At 40.0% G+C, this 21,396-nt stretch overlaps 1 protein-coding gene across 2 annotated transcripts in view; it reads right to left on the bottom strand.

Moving 5' to 3' along the window:
- Nucleotides 1–21,396, bottom strand: part of NEDD4 (NEDD4 E3 ubiquitin protein ligase) — a 130,470-nt gene that overhangs the window by 12,315 nt on the left and 96,759 nt on the right. For both annotated transcript variants that reach the window (XM_040620611.1, XM_040620612.1), the window contains exons 8-18: nt 20,464–20,566; nt 15,243–15,409; nt 13,267–13,378; nt 13,005–13,175; nt 10,195–10,260; nt 7,519–7,638; nt 5,709–5,909; nt 4,556–4,636; nt 4,299–4,353; nt 4,145–4,203; nt 3,017–3,082 (exon numbers count right to left, since the gene is read on the bottom strand). In XM_040620611.1, the coding sequence (XP_040476545.1) occupies nt 3,017–3,082; nt 4,145–4,203; nt 4,299–4,353; nt 4,556–4,636; nt 5,709–5,909; nt 7,519–7,638; nt 10,195–10,260; nt 13,005–13,175; nt 13,267–13,378; nt 15,243–15,409; nt 20,464–20,566 (1,201 nt within the window). The remainder of the gene's footprint in view (nt 1–3,016; nt 3,083–4,144; nt 4,204–4,298; nt 4,354–4,555; nt 4,637–5,708; nt 5,910–7,518; nt 7,639–10,194; nt 10,261–13,004; nt 13,176–13,266; nt 13,379–15,242; nt 15,410–20,463; nt 20,567–21,396) is intronic.

The following is a 21,396-nucleotide window of genomic DNA, read 5'->3' as shown; positions in this document are numbered from 1 at the left end:
TGCAATGTTCACGTGGAAACCAGTAAGAGAAAATTCTGTCACTTCAAAAGAAGAAGAGAGGTTACTTCTAAGAAAAAAAAATATCAACTTCATTCTTAATATATATAGGGAAGATGGAAAGCCCGACAGAAATAGAATAATGTAAGTAGTTTTTGTAAGCAATATAAGCATAATATAAGCAGTTTCCTCTGCTGCTTCTGCAATTAAAAATAAAAGCAAGATCTGAGAAAACCAATTTTAGACTAGCCACTAGGCTTCCTGTGCAGCCAAGCATCGCCTGGGGCCCGCTCCGGGCCAGGCCCCATGCCAGGTAGCTACGGTAATGGGGATGGGAAGAAAAGGGTCTACGAATGTGGTATAAAATAGGATTCCTCCCTCAAGGAGTTTATAATCCAGTGTGTGTGTGAGAAACAAATGTAAATGTTACTAATCCTGAGACTTACGAGAGTAACCAAATTGCTAATAAAGCTATAAGCAACGTTCTGTGGGACCTAAAAGACCGAACGATTAAAATTGCAAGTAAGGTGATCCCGGAGGCTTTAAGGTCAAGCCCTGACTTGAGGGAGAGGCAGGGAAGGACTGAGGAGCAGGGGGCTAAGGGAAGAACATGCAGGGGGTCTGATGTATTTGACAACAAGAGGGTGCAGGAGGGAGGGAAGGGGTTGCAGTGACAGGAGAAGGCGGAACAGTGGTCTGGGGCCAGAGTGGACGGAGCCCGGATGCTGGCGGGGAGGAGCTGCTGAGCGAGAGCGGGAGGGTCAGACTGTTCCTGGATTGACTAACGGGTGGTTTTAAGGAGACACAAGAGGCACACGAGTCAGTTAAAGACCCTGAAGGAGACCTTGTGAGAGAGGAATGGCAATGGTAGGAGGAGCGACTTCCATGTTTGCGCTGAGTAGTGGACCAGGGTGTGGACTCTGGGGTCAGGAGCCCTGGGTTCAGATCCCAGCTCCCCCTCACGTGTCTTTTCTAAGGCCTAATTTCCTCATCTGTAAATTGAGACACTAATAATAGTCACTCTGTGGAGCTGTTTAGAACATCAGGGGATAAGCATTTCACGTGCTTCCTCCGTATCTGGTACACGGTGAGCTCAGTAATGATTAGCCATCCTTACTCCTCACCAATGAGACGGTGAGGACAAGGCAGAGGAAAAGGCTGAAGACGAGGTTTTGTAGCAATGGTTTTTAAACATGTTTATTTCTGTCTGGGTGTTGTGCTCTTTGGCTGTAATGTGTCTAGATATGGATTTTTTTAAAGTCCTACGAGGCCCTTGTTGATAAACTAAGGATGCAGGTTTGTTAGCCTCTTCCCCATGCTCTTGAGTCTCTCCCTCTGGAGCAACTCCATGTTTCTTAACCGTTCTTTCATGTTTTTATCTCTTTATTTTTTTTTTTTAAAGATTTTATTTATTTATTCGACAGAGATAGAGACAGCCAGCGAGAGAGGGAACACAAGCAGGGGGAGTGGGAGAGGAAGAAGCAGGCTCACAGCGGAGGAGCCTGATGTGGGGCTCGATCCCATAACGCCGGGATCACGCCCTGAGCCGAAGGCAGACGCTTAACCGCTGTGCCACCCAGGCGCCCCCATGTTTTTCTCTCTTTATATACCTTTGTTACATTCTGGGTAAATGTCTCTCTTAGTCATCAATATATGCCATTTTGGTCATGAACATGGACTCTGGAGCTAGACCACTTGTCCGGCTTTGCCACGAATAACCATGGGACTCGATCACATTACCTAATCTCTCTGTGCCTCTGTCTCCTCTCCTATAAAAGGTGATAATAACAGTTCCTTCCTTAGACAGCTAATATAGAGATTACGTGAATACACGTAACTTGCTAAGAAGAATGTCTGGTTTGCAGTGAGAGCTCAATGAATATTACTGCTTTCGTTGTGGTTTCTGTGTGCTGTGACCTGTTTATGGAGGCTTCACTCCATATCTCCTGCTGCCGGGAAGACGTCAACAATTAGATATGATAACAAGTTTCTAAGTGTTCAGAATGGTAAATGGAGAAGCTAGTGCTTCTTTTCCACCAGCATATTTTCATTAAGAGTGAAAATATTTACCAGACCAAGAGATCAACAAAGTCTTAAAATCCCAAAGGACTTTAAAAAAGTAGAAAACAAATTTCCAGAGCAATTTTAACACAAAATTATTATTGAAGAAGAGTTTTTAAAAGTTGTTGATAGTTTAGGCTTTCATTAAGGCACAAAATATTTGCACTAAAAAACTATTACACTTCGTTTTTTGTTAAATGTTGGATGAAAACATTCTGTGGTAGCAGACCCGCCATCTTGAATCTTTGGAAAAGCAGGCTCCCGGCTTAGAACACAAGAAAGCGTAACCCAACATAGCCACCTAGTGGTAGTATTCCTAAACTGCAGGGAAAAGGGGAAAGTATGAGCAAATTAGAAAGGCCTTACAAAGCGGTCTTCACCAACAGAAATGAAATAGATGGGCAGACGATGAGTTTAGCTCCAAATATTAAATTTGTGGTGATGGAAGAAAAAATTATAGTGAACACATCTGATAAGCAGAAGGAGACAAACAAGAGGAGCACTGTGTCAATCACAGTTGTATTTTCAAATTATGCAGAGATATGTTCTATGAAGATGTGGGGCATGAAAATCTACCACGGGGAAACAACAGTCCAAGAAGAAGAGGAATCTAGAGAGTCCTCCTACACAATCAGGGAGGAGGCTGGGGGGTAATCTGAGCTTGCCCAGATTCTACCAAGCCCAAGCTCCACAAACCCCACTAGGAAACCAGGTTAGGGCTCATAAAAAGCAAAGTTTAATACTATTGTTCCATATATCATAAGGTATCTTGAAAAATCAGGAAAAACACAACATAACTGTGGTCTCTCATGATATGGAACATCGAGTAGTCAAAAAAAAAAAGCCACCTTTCCCTATAAGAAACTAATCAAAGTTGTTAAAACATAGAAGAAATTCTCTATTACTTTAAAAAATGCATAACAATCATTCCTAAGAACTCAACGTAAATATAACTAACCTGCTTCTTCAACTTTCGTCGGAAGAACTCATACTTTCTTTTGTAATCCCTGGAGTAGGGCACTGCCTTGAGTTGAAAATTTTGGAAAAATAAAGAAGGTTTAGGTTGTTTTTATTCTGGAACAATTTTAAAAGTTCCCCTTTGGGTATTTTACGAACACAAGTTAAAGGCATTAAAAGAGAATATTTGGAAAGAAAAGTTTAATTTGAAGGAAAACAAATACAAAACTTCAAAATTTTTAATTTCTCTGTTTAAAATTAAATTGTATTCAGCAATTCCCATGGCTGTGATTTTCATCATGCAATATTCTTGAAATGCAAAAAGCCAGAAACAGGAAATTTCTTCCAAGTAGAGAAATATTAGAAATGAAAATTTCCATTGCTAAACAGACTTTCAAAGTGATTTCTCCATTAAGGGAACAATTTGGAAAATGCACTTTCTCCTTGAACTCTGAGGAATTGCCTTTTTTACCCATTATTTTAAAAGACTAAACATGGAGACTAAAGAGTAATTTAAAAGAACTGGATCTTCAGTTTCACTTGTTTTTGTGAATTAGAAAACAAGTACAATCTCACAACCAAAATATGGAACGAGTAGCTATATAAAGAAGAAAATGATTTTTCGTATCATCATGATATTATAGTATAATATTAAATATTATAATATTTAATATTTATACTTAAATATGAGTAATTTCTACCAAATTTATACTTAAATATGAGTATTTTATATGCCAGCATTTACAGTAATTTCTACCAAAAAGTTCAAGACATGCCCCTGGAGTCTACTTTCTCCTCTGGTACATTCTTGGCTCCTCTCTGATCTGCTGAGGATTGCCAACATTCTTTTGCAGGCAATGGCAAGTACTAGCCTGAGCCCAGCAGCCCACTGCCTTGGCATTTGGCTCTCTGGCTCACTGGTCTCCTAAGGCTATTGTAAGGGTAAGGACAATGAGTTTATACTCTCTTTTCAAATTATTAAGACCTGGAGTGGGGGTGGTGGGAGAGGACAGAATTGCAGATGTGCTTTCCTCTCAAGGTCTGTAGGATTATGCCCTTGACCATTTGCCCTTGAAAAGACAGGTGAGAGGCCACTGTCATCAGAGCATATTGATATAAGGAGACTTACTGGTCCAGTTATTGCTACATTCTGCAACCGAGGGTCTTCCCATTGTGTTCTTTTTATATCTGAAGAGGGAGAGAAAAAAAGGTGTTCTTAATTTTCCTGCACAAAGTTCAATATTATAAAAAAATAATGTAATGAAAAATCACATTGCACCTACTGTGATTTATGTAGAAGATTCTTCCATCTGTATGAGTTCTTTCTTCCCATCCTGGCTATAACGAAGAATATATTTCAATTATTTTTGGCAAGGGTTTTAGATGTATGGGTAGAAAAATGGCATTGGTTATATGGTTAATTTCCACATCCCATTATTTAATAATAACATTACTTATAGTTGTTGAAGAACTACTGTATTCCAAAATACAAAGTGTTGGAGAGAGCCAAGTTAGATTGCTAGCGATTCTATAAACTTACAGGTAAAGGCCCCAGGTCATTGGAAGAATCAAGTGATGTCTTTCCTCTCAGATGAGCTGGAATTTTCAGTCTTGGATCTTCCTTTTTTGGTAGAGAAAATAAAGAAAACAGCAACACACACTCACAAATTTTAAAATCAAGAAAGTCAATTTGTTACTATGTTTTCTAACATCAATTAATATTTAAAATATTCTCTTTTAAAGTCTACTTTTATTTCATTTGCTTCATCTGTGAAATAATAGTTTCTCTGTCTAAAACCCATCATTCCCAGGCTACAGTATCCAGTTCTCAGATCTCAGAACAGGATCAGTTCTAACTCATCATCTGCTTCACAGAAACCATTCAGAGAATTATCCCCCCTCTTCAGGGATTGTGTCACTACCTGCTGTTCCCTACATAAAAAATGCTGAATGCATGGACATGAAACTAGACCACGTGTTATTTCTGAGGCCTTGAGCATGCTTTTTGGCACTTATCTGTTAAGGTGTTGATTTATTAATATTTTTTAAAGCTAGGGACATAAGCTCAAAAAAGGTCATTAAAATCAATTCAAATTGTTGGGAAAAAAACCAAATTTCAATTTATTTGGATTCACTTATATATATTATTGTTTTAATATTATTTTGTTAAATAATTTATTAAGCTATTTTAGTTTTATTAAGGTACTTTGGTCTTTTAAATAAATTAATTAATCGAAATCTAGTCATCTGTTGCTGATTTTCAGTAATTTTTCTATCAGTGGTGAACCAACTGCTAAAAAAATTTAAGGCTTATCTTAAAATAAAAATACTATTCTACCTAGTTTTCCCCAAGGTTTTCTGGGTATTAAATGAGATATGGATTCAAAAGTACTTTGGAACTACAAATCAACATGTAAAGGTAAAGGATTATTACAACTATCTTTTTATGTCTTTCTATGTCTAGTGAGTTAAAAATGAAATAGGAAGTAAATGTATTTCCACGACAATCCCTAAAAATATTAAAAAATAGGCATAAATATTCCTTGAGTAGAAATAATACTGTTAAGAATTCAGCATCTCTTTAAATGAATACAAGGAAATGTAGGTTATATTAATGTACATTTAAGGGTTATACGGAGCTATTCGTAAGAGGATCATTGTTCTAAATTCAAGCTGGAGAGTATTAAAGTTACCCAGGTAGTGGTTTTGGTGTTGTGGTCAATAAAGAAAGGCCTTCCATTTGGTGCGTGCCGGACTTCCCAGCCTTTAGGGAGGAATCCTTGCTCCACTTCAGACGGCTGGGTCACCTGCTGCGCTGAGTCACTCGCGGGGACCTGCGGGTGAGGGCTCCCCGAACTCTGGCCTGACTGCAGTTGACTGGTCTCCGCTGTGGCCTAGCACATGAATTAAGTCATGTTGTCATGTTTTATAGAGAAGACACAAATAGCTGTGGTTACAAGGTAACTTACCCCGCAAACAATGCATCCTCACAAACAGATCTAAACATGGCAGACTCATTTTTCTAATAGTATTTTGTCACTTTGTTTTTAAAATAACTCATAATTTCTCAGCTAATCCTTGAGCGGTACGATGCTGGCTAACAGTCCAAGGCTGCTGCGGATACGCGTGAAGGCCGCAGCGAGGTCAGAGGGGGACCGTGCCCCAGTGGCAAGGTCAGCCACGGTGCCAGTTCGAGGAGGCTGTCTCTGCTTGCCCCAAAGACGTACAGAGTGCACAATCCCCCACACGCAGAAGTGGCTTCCAATGCTGGGCAAGCAAAATGCATGGCAAATATCCACTGCAGAAATGGACTGTTGAAATATAATATATTCGTTTGATGAAATATTAGGCAGTGGTTAAAAGAAACAGCTGGATCCATATATAAGACAACATGCATAGGATTTAAAAAACAATGTGGAAAAAAAAGATTTAGAATTATATAATATGACATCTTTGCAAAATTTGAAACACAGGAACATAAACACTACTTTGCATCATTTTAAAAGCTATGTAAGTGTATAAAAGAGCCTGGAAGAACCACGTGAAGCTACTGCAAGAAGACGAAAGTCTGCAGCCCAGAAGAGGGCCCTCACCGGAACCCAAAATGCTGCCCTCTGAGCGCACCCTCCAGCCTCCAGAACTGTGAGAAATGTTTCTGCTGTTTACGCCAAAAAAAAAAAAAAAAAAAAGACTGGAAGAATCCCCAACAGACTTTTAAGACGGTGCTTCTCTCTGGGTAGTGGGACCCAAGTGCTTGGCTAAAAGGAATTTCGTTTTATTTTTTTACATTTTTAAAAGATTTTATTTATTTGAGAGAGAGAGAGAGTGCACGTGAGTGGGGGGAGGGGCAGAGGGAGAAGCAGTCTCCCTGATGAGTGGGGAGCCTGATTGGGGGTGGGGCTTGATCCCAGGACCCCGAGATCATGACCTGAGCCGAAGTTAGACACTTAACTGACTGAGCCACCCCGGCACTCCCGTAATAAAATGTCTAGGAACAAATACGGTGATTTGTTAATGGTGGTACATTCTGGATGTTAAGAAGATGGGCATTTGCTGTACTGTTCTCTGTACTTTTCAGTGTCAAAAAATTTCTCAGTAAGAGAAATGGTGATAAGACAAAATAAACATTTTCCTAAACACTTACAAGGACATATCACAAAAGGCTCTTCCTGTTGCGAAGGACAAAGTGTCACTGAGGAAACTTTCTTTCACGGACCCTAATCACTAAGATTACCTTTTAGTGAAATAATGATCTTCACTGTTACCCAAGGGACCAGATCTTTTACTCTGTCCTTTTATTCCCAGTTGGACTTGTTTTACGTGATAACGAGTGGTAATCATGTATATGAGAGATCCGCAGGAAATGGGAGTCCAGGGTCAGCAAAGAATTAGAAGATGCTAGCGGTAGCCAGTAGATACCACAAAGGGATGTACCAGCTTCCACAGGAAGCTGCCGGCGTGAATTACGTAGGAACACAAGTTAACAGGTGGATTGCACGGTACCTGTACTATGGGCTTTGTCCAGGTGGTAGTTCTGGAATTGTGATCTACGTAATAGGGTCTTCCTCTTTCATCTTGCTTTTCTTCCCAACCTGGCGGTAATCCGGAAGAAGTAGGCAAAAGCTACAGCACAGAATACAGGAAAACTGAGCAAGAATATGAAACATCCTTTTAAAAGGACCACCTCCCTTTTTCACTGCCCTCTTTAAAATGAAGAGACTTTTAAATCATATTTTGAGGTATAGGAAATGAAGTGTACCACATTCCACTTAAAAAAAGAAACACCGGAACAGACCGTAATGATGAGAGTGATACCAACATTAATAAAACATGACAGTAATAACCACCACACGCTAAAAGTTTTAATATAGATCATGCCGCTTAACCTCCACACAAATCTTAATGAGATAATTGCTATTACTAGCCTGCTTTTATTTACAAGGAAACCGAAGCTTAGAAAACTGGGGTAATTGCCTAACAGCTACATGGCTAATACGGAGCTGAGATCTGAGCCAGGTAGTCTAACTACAGAATTTATCACCCACAGGTGCTGAGTCAAAAGTTACTGCTGCCTTCTTTCTGTAAGGGCTGGGGACTTGCTACTTATGAGTTTACTACTAATGAACAAAGAGGTCTGGTTATTCCCAGGTTTACTTAAAATAGTCCAGGTTTGGTCTTCCTTTTGTCTTTTGAACCTGATTAGACTCCCCAAGGTTTGGCCTGTTTCCCCAACGTGTCTTACACATAAAAACTATCACCACTGGTCTGTTCACCAGCTACACTGTCCCCAGACACACGGGGGTAGATGTACATTGCTGACAGATACAATGCTCTGTTGGTCTACAAAATAACGGAATTTAAAGTTGCCTGGCTTTACGAAGGTCCAACAGCTGGTGAGTAGATAAAAAAAATATAGTAGATATGTCTACACGACAGCATACCATGAACTACTGAGACATGCACCAGCATGGTTAAATCTCAAAAAACATCGTGAAAGGGGCCAGATACATCAAACTACAACACTGTATGGCTCCACGTCTATGAAGCTTCTAGAAAAGGCAACATGGCAGCTACAGAATACAGATGAGTGGTTACCTGGGGCTGAAAGTAGGTACTGGGATTGAAGGAACTTTCTGGGGTGATGAAGGGTACTTAAACTTGACTGTGGGGACGTTGGCACAATTGTATAAGTTTACTGAAATTCATGTATTTGTGCATGTAAAAATGAGATTTTATGGTATGTATATTATATCTCAAGAAAACTTAAAAAAACTATTCAACGTATTGAGAAGAAAAACGTATGGAGATCGCTTTTCTAGTACATACAGAAACTGAAATGTGTGTATGTACAGATGAATATAAATCGTCTCTAGATTCTGCTATTCATGGTGCACCTCAAATTCCTTCTTGGATGAATGCCTGCCAGTCCATCGGAAATGCAACATTTTCCTTGGATGAGGACATTACAAAGGGCAGTGGGGGAAAACCATGGATGTCTGCTTAAGCGGGCTCCAGCTAGCAGAGGACAGGCAAGTGGCAGTCGTGAGAGAAAGGATGGTGTGGGCCGTCTTTCTGTGGCATCTCCTCTCTTGTAGACGGTCAATGCTGACTGGGCCAATGGCACAGGTGGGTTGCCCCCCTCCTTCCTCAGCCCACGATGGTGTCCCTCTCTCGGTGTAGTGCCACCTTTTTAGATGGACGAGCCACTCTTTGTTCAAGGAATTCTGGGCCTCTGCATCCCTATGCTGGAATTTTCGTAAAAGCAAAAACAATCCCCACTTTTCAAAATAAACGCATAGACTGACATTCAAAATTACAGATGGTGAAAACACATGAGGAGGCATTCTGCATGGGGAAATGGCATGCACACAGAGCCAGAGGAGGGGAGAGTCAGGAAATGGGGCAGCCTGTTTGGAAGAAAAGGCAGGGACAGGGGTGAAGGTGGCAGGAGGTTCCCGTGGGTGGAGGAGGAGGAGGGTAGGCCGAAGGGGCTGGGAGCCTGGGAGTAAGACGCAAGTGGGGGCTGCATAAAGGAGAGAGAAACTCAAAGTAATGAGAGTTGAGCCAGGAAGGGGGGGGAGTGGAAGACCAAAAGGGAGTCAAGGGTCCAGGCATGAGGCTGTTCCGGTCTGAGCCCCAGTCAAGGCTGAGGCTGGAAACCCTACTGAGAAGGAGGCAGAAGGCCTCAGTGGAGGCGGACGTGAGTCTGAAGGGAAGGGAGAGCAGAACTCTGTCCAGCCTGGCCACCGTGCGTGCCAACACCGGCGCACACCTGCCCAAGCACCTGAGTCCTGATGCGACACTTGTGCACGGGGCAGACGCTGCTGCTCGAGGCCAGGGGCCGGCGTACGGAGCAGAGGCGGCTGGACGGCACAGTCCAGACCTGAACGCTGCCCACAGACCGCCTGCAGCCAGCACAGCACGTCCGCAGACAAGCGCATGTGTCAGCCACAGTGACGGGGCAGAGGCCTTGCTTTCCTGCCGCGGGGGAGGCAGATCTCCCCCGCCTATGACCCCCGTTTCCCCCTCCCCTGAACCCCATCTCCAAGAACCTAGATTCTGTGCTGGATTGGCTCATGGCTAAGCAGGCAAATGTTTATATTCAGCGTTCCCCCCCCAAAATAAAAATTCTTGAGTTTCCTATTTTTACTGACAATGAGGGGAGAGGCTAAAACTCACCACAGGAAGTGTAGGCTGTTCCTCAAAAGTATAGGCTTGTAAGCTGCCTCTTCTGCTGGAATGATTCTCATATAAAAAAAAAAAAGAGTGACAGTAGCTTTAGGTTTTTGAGCTATGTCCCAGCGGCAGATAAGGTCCTGGGGGCGGGTGTGAGGGGGCGGAAGGAAGAGTGACCATGGAGTGGCATTCAGCTGCTCTCCACACCCCCGTGGGCCAGCATCTTCCACCCTGTGGCTCCTGGGCGCCACCCCCCCGCCCCACGGACACTTTTTCTTGAATGTCTAATGAATACCCCTCATTGTGCCCCAAACTGGATTCGGTTTTCCCCTGTCCACACCCACTCAACCCTGCTCCTTGTTGGGTATTCTGTGTTTCGGTGGGCTGCACTGGAGTCCAGCAGCGGCTCTGGTCAGGGATCAGTTCGTCACCCGACTCCCTTCGGGTCCCTTACAGGGCAGTCACCAGATCTTACTCTGCTTCTTTCCTAGCTCTCAACTATATTCTCCTTGCATTTGAGTTCAAGTTGGGTTTTTTTTTTAATTTCAAGTTTTCATCACTTGTCGTCTTGCCTGTTACTGCAGCAACCTCCTTACAGATTTCCCTGTTTCAAGTCCCATTTCCTTAAAGCCACCCTGCACGCTGCGTGCTGTGGCCAAAGAGCGCCCCACAGTGCAGACCAGGTCACATCGTTCTCCAGCGCAGAGCTGTCTGTGACCTCTCATGGTCACCAGCATGAAATCCGTAGCCCAGAACACAGTGAGCTCCCTGACCAGGCTGCGCCTCATGGCTCTTGCACTTCCCACCTCAACACCCACCCTCTGGACATTCTAGATGACTCGTTCCCCAGAAGACCCTTATTCTTTCTTTCCCTGTGCTTTTATATGCATGCTGTTGTCACTATCCAAATTTTTTGATGTTATTAAATAACAAAACCAAAAACTTATAACATACATATAAATTAAGTCAAAATATCTACTGTAGTATTGTTTACAATAACAAAGAACTGTAAACAATCTGAAGTCTATCAATAGGAGACTGGTGAGATGTCTTAGGATTACTTGTACTTGAATGATGTTTGATGATTTTTCTTTGTTGGTTTTAAAAGAGGACATCTGTATGTACCGAAATGGTCCAACATGTAGGATATGACAAGTGAAAAGAGTTAAGTTACCAAAAGATGATCTCAGGTTCAAAAAATTATGTACAAATATATGTGTGTGCATACATGTTTATAAATATATAGAAAATGTGTAGGACAATATATGCCAAACCATTAACAGCAATTGAGGGAGCATATGTTAGAGGTAAGATGGAAGACTGAATTTTTATTTTATATACTTCAACACTGTTTGAATTTTTTAACCATAACCATGTAATACTTTAAAAATAATAAATGATTTTTTAAATTAATATGCACATGGTATGAAATTCAAAAGGTACAGGGGCGCCTGGGTGACTCAGTCAGTTAAGCGTAGCGTCTGCCTTCGCCTCACGTCATGATCTCAGGGTCCTGGGATCGAGCCCCACATCAGGCTCCTCCACTAGGAGCCTGCTTCTTCCTTTCCCACTCCGCCTGCTTGTGTTCCCTCTCTAGCTGGCTGTCTCTCTCTCTGTCAAATAAATAAATAAAATCTTTAAAAAACAAAAACAAAAAACCGCAAAGCCAAAAAAAACCCCCAGAACAAAACAAAACCCCAAAGTCCCTTCATTCTTTTCACGGCTGCATAGTACTTCATTGAATGCCATCTACGTCCCTGTTTAGTCCAAGTACGTCAGCTCTCATTCACACCTGTGACAGGTGGGTATAATTGAGGAGGAGAAAAGCAGCCCCGGACATGCAGGACTTGGCCTGGCACTCATCTGTCGGATCAACACCAAATCAAGACCACTTTGTAATCATGCCTGAGCACAGACGAAATGTGAACACTGTCCAAGCCACAAAATATCAAATATCTCTCCATCCTGGCAAATCTGAGTGGCTACTGTTTTTTACTAATTATAGCTTTAGCCTCACTATACATAAGATTTGAGACACCCAATCACAGAATTATCCCTGCTTTTTTTTTTTCTTTTAAGTAGAGTCCACACCCAGCATGGAGCCCCATGTGGGGCCTGAACTCACAACCCAGAGATCAAGACCTGAGATCAAGACTCAAGACACTTAACTAACCGAGCCACCCAGGTGCCCCACACTCTCGCTTCCTGACAGCATCCACTGCAAAAAAATCACCTAACATGAACCCAAATCCTTGAAGTCTTTTCTAATATACTCTTACTGAGACCTCAGGGTATGTGTTCTCCTTGATGAAATGAGTAGTAAACCCAATGTGTTTAATTACAAGTGTGTTCCTGGAGGTCTTTGGAGGGAAGGCACTGGTTTATGTCATGGCTATTTGGGCACCAATGACCCATCTGGGTTATCCATGACTCTGCTCCATACTATTAATTGAGATATTTGAAAAAATGACCATATCGCAAAGTCCTAAAGTCCCTAACACATTATTATATGCCACATAAGACAACATTTTTCTCATCATAAGAAAAAAAATTTGTAGCTAGGTGAGGTGCTGGATGTTAACTAGACTCAGTGTGGTAATGATTTTGCTATAATATATATATGTATATATGCTATAATATATATGATAGATGTATATCACATCATTATGTTGTACACCTTAAATTAATCCAACGTTGTCTGTCAATTGTATCTCGATAAAAGACAAGACTTTATGTAAATGTTGGAAACCCGATGGAATAATATATACAATATAAAGATCCTGAAGCTACGACAAAATCTAAGAGCATCTTACTGAGCTGGATACTGGCTGGCCGGAGGCTGAATTTCTACAAACTGTGAGTCTGGCATTCAATTCTTCTGCAAGATGAGTCTGAACATTCAAGTTATTTGATGCTGGAGGTGATGGGAAGGCCTGATTGCTATTATACATGGTGGCTTCCTCTTCTCTTATAATTTCCCAGTTCTAAAACAAACAGAATAATCTTAAGCCACACATACTTTAATTGATCGCTGTAGCATGTGTCTATGGACAAGAACAAGAAAATTCTTTCTACCTCGGAAGACTCTCGATTATCCACACTTTCTGTCTCCTCAGATATCTGCCGCCTGGTGGTAAACGCACGCTGTGCCTGCAGGTTGCCGTTCTCAGCATCCGTCAGGTTGTCCCTGGGTTAGAAACAGAAAAACCATCACCCATGTCTGAACATAGTTAAAATGATAGTCAAAGATGCTGTGATCATTTTTAAAAAAATACCTTAGATCAGAATTCACTGGTTTAGACCAAAGACTATTTCAACCCACAGGGATGAGGTCATGGGCACATTGGGATCTTCAGAGTACCTCATGCAATTAAGGTTTTGTGAAAATGGGTAACACGTCTGACTTTGGCATTTTAGTTCGTCACCGTGCCTAGGGGAATGTGTGACATGTAAGGGTGCTCGAAAATATTTGCTGAATAAATGAATATCTGAGAGTTTCATAAATAATCTCATTATATTATTATTTTGCCATGTTATGATATGAGCAAAATCTAAAGTAGCTCCGGAGAGACTATAAACAAGAAGCTTTAGCAGTTATACACACAGCTTCAAGAACCAGACAGTAATGTTGTCCCAAATTGATCTTAAACCAAGAGTAGAGTTCCCCATGCATGAATGCAGAGGGCAAAAGGAAATATCATGTAAGAAACACTGTAATTAAAAACTTAATAGATCCCAGATTACGTAGGATCTGTTTTTGATCATTAACAGAAATAAGCCTGGTCTGAAAAAAGATAATAGTAAAAACATGCCTGAGTTTAGGAACATTATAGTAAATTGGACTGAACACCATTACCCCATTTATTATATTATTCAAGCTATTTGCCTTTAATATAACCAGACCATCAGAGCAAGAATTGCATACAAATATTTAACAACAAAATTATTGTTAATTTATTTAATGCCATATAAGCCCAGGGTAGTCAGAAGATCAATTCTTACTGCACTATTGCTGAAGAAAATGTAATTTTGACAGATGGTTCTAAGGGAATGCTTCAGATTTTTTCCCCCTAAATACCTGATTTAGGCTAGCTGAAAGTGACGTCAACCATAGTGAAAGAAGTGTGATTCTGTTCAAGTCAGGCTTGCTATAATACTGAGGCATGTAGTAGGACAATTTTGTAGAATTTCATAGTGTCTTCAGTTTTATAACTGTACACGTCCCTACAGACATTGATGCCTCTGTGCCTTAAAGAACCAGGATCACTGATTTGCTTTGGAAGGATTTGAGAACAGTAAATACCTATGAAAGTGCTTGGACTGTATCAGACACAAAATACCAAAGCCAAAAATAAGAAATTAATGGACAAATATGAAAAATTTTAAGTCTCTGTCAAAAAGTAGAAGACTAAAGAAAGGCTTCATAAGGCCATAAGGGAGGAGAAATGGAAGGGCATTTGATAATAAATGTGAGAAATGGGACATTTGTAAATGCATATTCATAAATATACAGTCTGATGATAAAGAAAAATGTCACTGAGAAGACATACATTAGAATACCTCAAAGGTCATTCTATCCTTGATCTGCGTGCGTTGGCCACTTAAGACAATATTGACCAGACTGGCAAATGAGTGTTTAACAAAAGACCCTTGTTATTCAGTCTTTTATAGTTTATAAGTAATTTATATTTAAAAATAGTATGCTGTAGAAATTAACATTTTATTATATTTTAGTAACAAACTACAAAAAATTTCCAAGATTTTCTAAACCAGTCTAAAGAGAAAAACATATCCTTTGTGGCTATAAACTAATGTAAAGAAGCAATTAGAAGGGTGGCATTTCTGACTCAAATAATTTTGGACATTATTAAATCATTTTAGAAAACGAACAGTTAAGATGGTATTTTTAAAGCCCTGGACCATAAAAATCCTCACATTTTTACAGCTTATGGATCCCTATATTACTATGAATCCATTTAAGACAACTTCGAAATGAAAATTTGTGGACAAAATGTATTCAGGTCACAAATGTGAAAGCCACCAGCACATACTGGGGGGTTGGTCTTTTCCACTGTGTTCTTCTAGATTCATGGTTTACATAGTAGGTCCGTCCAAGAATATCCTGCCTCTCTTCCCATCCTGGAGGTAGAGGAGAAGGTTCTCGTTGCTGCTGCAAATGGCAAGCAGCATCTGGTTGGTCCAAAACAACCCAGCCAGGCTGAAAAACAGAGTGGTAACAATTAAGTTTATGCCTGATTTTTTTTAACCTTATAAATTATGCTAGAGGAAATTTAAAAAGAGATTAGGAAATCCAGTTTCAGAAATTATGCAAGGAAGAATTTGCACACTGTCAACTTTTAAGACCATAATATGAACATTTTATGATAATGAAAACTTTTTTTTCCCCTGCAAAATGATAACATTTACATTTTGCTTGAAACTTTTAACATTTTTCAAAAAAGTTTTAAAACACACCTAACAGGAAAAAAAGGACAGAAAAAATTTTAATTTTTTAAAGATTTTATTCTTTAGTAGTCTCTATACCCAACGTGGGGCTTGAACTTACAACCCCAAGATCAAGGTCGCATGCTCCACCTACTGAGGCAGCCATGTGCCCCAGGACAGAAAAAATGTTTAAACAAACAGTGATGGACAGCACTGAGAAACACTGTTGAAACTCGTGTCACCTTAGTCTATTCTCTAAATTATAAGCCATATAATTGAATGAAGGACAAGAATTTTGTCTTTTGGGCACTGACTTTCCCATAGAGAAAGCACCTTATTATGGTAGATTTGTGACTATCTGAGACCTGAAAAAAAATCACTAGATGAAGGCCAGATATGTGTAGGCATGACAGGGAAAGGCAAAGGATTCTGAAATAATTGCAACAGTGAACTCTCTTGGCAACTGAAAAGCCATTACGATTCTCACATCGGACTTTTCTCTTTCTGGATCATGGAAAGGCATTTTGGTCAGGTCATAAAGTAGTTGAAGAAATAAAATTTCATTTGTTTTCTTTGTTTTGTTTAAGTGCCAGGAAAGCCCTGGAAATTTCCTCTGATACTAGTGCGGGGTGTATGGAGATGAAGCCTAAAGCAGGGTGATTAGGGTAAGGAACTACTTGGAAGGGTAGCGAGAGTTAATGGCATGCTTCAACATAAGAAACTTCCTAACAGAAAAGGCAGTAGTAAAAGGGCCTACCAAATACCAATATGGCTAGGAAAGCAGAAATAAATGAGAGAAGAAAACTTAAAAATTCTCCTAAAGAGACATAAAAAGAGACCTGAATGAATGAAAAGACATAATATGATCTTGGTTAGGAAGACTCAGTCTCACAAACGTGTCAATTCTCCCCACGTTAATATATAAAGTGGCCAAGATTACAGATTTTTTTTTTTTAAGTAGGCTCCACGCTGGGCATGGAGCCCAACACAGGGCTTGAACTCACAACCCTGAGATCAAGAACTGGGCTGAGATCAAGAGTCGGACACTTAACCAACTGAGCCACCCTGGCACCCCTACATTACAGATTTTTATAAATAATGGGACAAGGCAATTCTCAGGGTCAAATGGACACACAAATAAGCAAGAATAACCAGCACAGTTCTAAAAATAGAACAACGTGTGATTAACCCTCCTGAATAAAATATATTATACACCATGCTTAAAGCGGAGGAGCATTGACGCACACACAGACAGATGGCTCAACACAATGAATCAGAAAGCCCATAAAGACTTAAATTTATAGGACTTCAGGATACGATAAAGACAGCTCAAATCTGTGGGAAAATAGAAAAAAAATGATGTGGGGTGCTACCTCATACCTTCTACCAGGATGGTACAGATGGAGCGACGTTTAAATGCTACAAAGTAAAACCAACACGTATTACAAGAAAACTTGAGATTTAAAAAATATGTTCCAAGACTGGGGAAGCCTTTAAGTATGAAAGAGAAGACTGATAAATTTGATGACAAAACCCCCAAATTTGTACATGGCAAAAACTATCAAATCAAAGTGGAAAAATAAAATGACAAACTGGGAAGCCTATCTGGTACCATAACAACAGGCAAAAAAGTAATGTCCTTAATATCTACAGCCTTTCTTTCGAGGCACTGGGTGGGGATCTAGAGCTGAGGGACCGTTGTGTGCCAGCCAGCTGATGGCTTAGAAGGTGGAAGAGAATTCTTTTCTGCTGGAAGGCTAACTCTGAAAAGAAAGGGTCAGAAAGAAGAGCTGGGAAGGAAAGGAATGTTTTCTGGCAGCCTGGAGAAAAGGACAGTGGTTTCTGCAGCAAGTCTGATGTCTGGCTGGTCTGGTGGGAGGGTTAGCGGCTATAGACTGAGGCAGGACAGAAGGTGAGGTGCGCAGGGCGGGTATGGAGGAAGGAAGACAAAGAATTCTTCTGGAAAATTCACTCCCTTTCTTTCTTACTTTTGTTTTTTTCCTTTTTACCTTTTCTACGGAACAGACATCTCTTTAATTTTGCTTTCTTTTTTTTATTGTTCTATTTCTCTCCTTTGCCTTTATCCTCTTACTTTCTCTCTCCAACTATGTTTACCTTCCTTCTCTCTCTCCTTTCCATTCCTTTAAATGATCATACTGTCGAATCCACATACTTCAAAATTAGTCTTGTATTTACTTAATCAAATTTTATTATTCTGGTCTCAATTTTAAAAGTATGCGAGTTGAATTTTTATATTTCACTCTCTTGAAAAATGGTCGTTTAAAAAAATACGGTCACTGATTATTTTTCTGTAGATTAATAAAACTTATTAATAAGAGGGTCCTCGTTACTGCTGTAAAGGACTGTAAAAATGTGAGAGCTAGGAAAATGGTACCACAAGATTATTTCTTTAAAATCTTCTTAAAGATTTCTCTCTTTACGGTTTCCTTAGTGAATTTATGCTATCTAAGTAAACTTGAGAAGGGGAAAAGCTATCTTAATTAAATGTCTAATTTTTAAAAACCTGTTTCAAGTTCTAGGAAGTACAGTTGTACATTTGAATATTGTTTAGAAAAACTGAGTTTTCATTTTTTTGTAGAGAATGCCTCCCTATGAAACATGTATCAGCTAATATTCTTCACAAAATAATTTTCTAAGTATCAATGAATGTTATTCAATTACTAACTTGAAAGCTAGTGTGTAATTGCCGACAACTCAATGGAGTCAAAGAGAATCAGAACGCAAGCATAATCACAACACGCATTAACGTTAGTCTTGCAAAATACATACAACTAAATCTAAACTTGCAAAGGGTACAAAAATCAAATGTTAAATAATAATCTATTACAGCCAGACTTTGACATACTAAGGAATACAGGTTGCCTACGAGCGAGTGTCTTTTGAAAATGACAATTGTTTTCTCTTAAATAGTAGAATTTTATATATTCAGTTACAAACTAGATGTCAAAGACAAGACTTCTCTGGTCATTAGCTACACGGAAGATAAATAAGCATAGATTCATGTGTTTGGATTCCGAGGGCCTTTAGTAAGTAAACTCCTACATGCTTACATCTCTGAAATTATAAGGTGCATTCTGAGAATTCAAACACTGAGACCTGAAACCACAAAATAAAGCCAAGGAAGTCTACCCACAGCAACTGAACTGTGAATGAGGCACCTATGATAGGCGTGTGTGGGCAAAACTTGGAGCAGCTTCCGAAATAATGAAATGCTGTTTTTTTTTTTTTTTTTTTTTTTTTAGTTACTAAATAAAGAATTTCCTTTCTTTGTGGCAGGCATCCTTCATTTCAGACAGAATTCCATTATGAAAGATGCCCCCTGCACCAAAATGCCAGGCGGAGAAACTCTGACCCAATAAATAGCTAAAATTTTTAAAAAGTGATTATTATATGATAAATCAGAGAAAAACTAAAAAGAAAAGGTAATCAAATAAGCAAATATAGACTTAAGAGAGGATACCACGTTTTCTGATTGCCAAACTAAGGGCTAACTATATTCTGTGATTTAAAGAAAAATGTTCTTTCCTTCTATTATTACAGATTTTCCCATAAAGTAAAATCTTATCAGTGCATATAAAAACTTCCCAGAGGGGCACCTGAGCGGCTCAGTCAGTTAAGTGTCTGACTCTTGATCGCAGCTCAGGTCTTGATCACAGGGTTGTGAGTTCAAGCCCTGTGCTGGAGCCTACTTAAAAAATTCCTAGAAAGCTCTGCTGCAAAAGCATGGCTTGTTCTCAAGCTTTCTTTCTCAAGGTATGTGGGTATGTGAGGTACTGTCCAGTGCGGGGGGAGGTCCCTCAGCTTTACAGTTCTTCTGGAGGCTTAACCAGACCCTCAGCCAAAGAGGCATGACTGCTGAGGAGGGCACACACAAGAAAACTCTTCAAAGCAAATTGATGCCAATATGCCGTGTACTTTCAGGAAATGTTGCTTCAGTGGGAATATCAAGAGGCAGGTGTTTTAGGGTCCCGTTTTCAAATCATGAATTTTTCTGCTGGAAGAAACCCTAGAAGTCATCCGGTACAATACTGTCATTCTACAAATGAAGGGCCTGCGGTTCAGAGACATTCAACAATTCACAGGTCACTTGGCTCACTCGCAGCAGAGCTTGGGACAAGAATTCCAGCCTCCAAATCCCCATCCAATTCTATTCCAAATACATGCTCTCTGCCTCTTCCTCACTTAATCTCGATGCCTGTAGCTCTGCCCAAATACATAACTAGGGCTTCTTCTTATCCTGTCATCCATGAAGATTGTTAAATTCTATTTGCCCCAGATAAATATGGCCTCTTACTGGATCACTTGAATTCTTTCCCTCTCTCATTTCCTCCTTTCCTTTAGGCCCTCCCATCCTCACCCCAACCAGGGGAGGAAAAGGAACAAGAATTACATTTCATAAAAGAGTTCCTAATGGGTAGAGTCTTCTCAAAACTTCCATATATTTAACTTACAAAAAGTAAATTGTATTCTTACTTTAATGGTGGGGGATAGGACATGGTTTTAGAAAAAAAAATGGAAAGAGTTAATTCCTTAATTACAATAAATGCTTTCATTTATAAACATTGTATTCTCTATTCACTAACCTTTAAGAATGCCATCAATAATGGCTGTTCATGGCTACAAAAATGTCCTTAGAAGGAAGAAATGTTTAATGAATGCTTGGGTACAATAAACAAAGGCCCATGCAAATAATTTTTATTGCACACATTAACTTCATTGAATAAAGTTATTTTTTCTTCAAAGTATAGTAAAAGAAGAAATGAGATATTTTCTTTTCAGTTGAACCACATATTTATAAAATCTCACCTCTAATTCCTCAGCCTGTTCTGTGTTATCTTCTTCTGAGCCACTGGTTTTAGGTAAATAAGTCATTTTTAATCTCAGATAACCTTTAACTCTTGATTTGTGACTGTAGAAAAGAAAATAATTATTCACAAAACTTTAAGAAGAAAAGCATTCATTTAATACGTTTATTGAATACTTACTAGCTACTAGAGGAGACCCAAAGACAACCTCGAGAACAGAAGATATCTAGGCAAAGGAGTGAGTGGTGGAGAAAGTGTAACAAACATAAATAAAAGTGATGAAATAAATAAGATACTAAGGAAATGTGAGTGACAGATCAGGGAGAAGGCGCGTGAGCAGCTGCATCTGAGTGGGAGCCAGCAGACTGGGGAGGATTTTGGTCCGTGCCAGTGAAGGGAAAAGCATACGAGTGGAGAAAAGAGTGAAAATGAGGAAACAGATGGGAAAGCCAGGGCTTTCGACGGGCTTGGCGGGCCTACAGGATACACAGAGGAGGTAGGGATGATCCAGAGATGAGGTCCTTGTGAAACAAGAGAACTTCCGATTTTACTTTGCACACACGGTGAAGCCAGAGAAGTTGGGGGATAGGGAGAGGCATCCTCAGAGATATGCTGTGGGGATACTAATGTAGTCAGACTGTAGAGACTGACAGGAAAGTAGAGAGCAAGGCCTACTAACTGTCAGAGACCTACTGTCTTTCTTTGACAGCTGTTTGAATCTATCATGCATTACTTTATCTACTCTATTTTCATAATGTATCTTGTATCACCTCTTTGAATAATGCGTTGTCCAAGCTAAAGGTCGCCGTCCATTGTGTTAATACTTAAAAAAATTGAAATCTGTGTATTGCCCCCACCAATTCTAGCACCCTACTTACTTAAGAAATCTTTCCTTGTCCTCACTTTCTGTATAGATATTTTGGTGATTTTTACA

The sequence above is a fragment of the Ursus maritimus genome, unplaced genomic scaffold (genome assembly GCF_017311325.1).
Source record: "Ursus maritimus isolate PB19 unplaced genomic scaffold, ASM1731132v1 scaffold_35, whole genome shotgun sequence".
NCBI classification, from domain to species: domain Eukaryota; kingdom Metazoa; phylum Chordata; class Mammalia; order Carnivora; family Ursidae; genus Ursus; species Ursus maritimus.
This window is presented reverse-complemented; position numbering and strand designations above follow the sequence as displayed.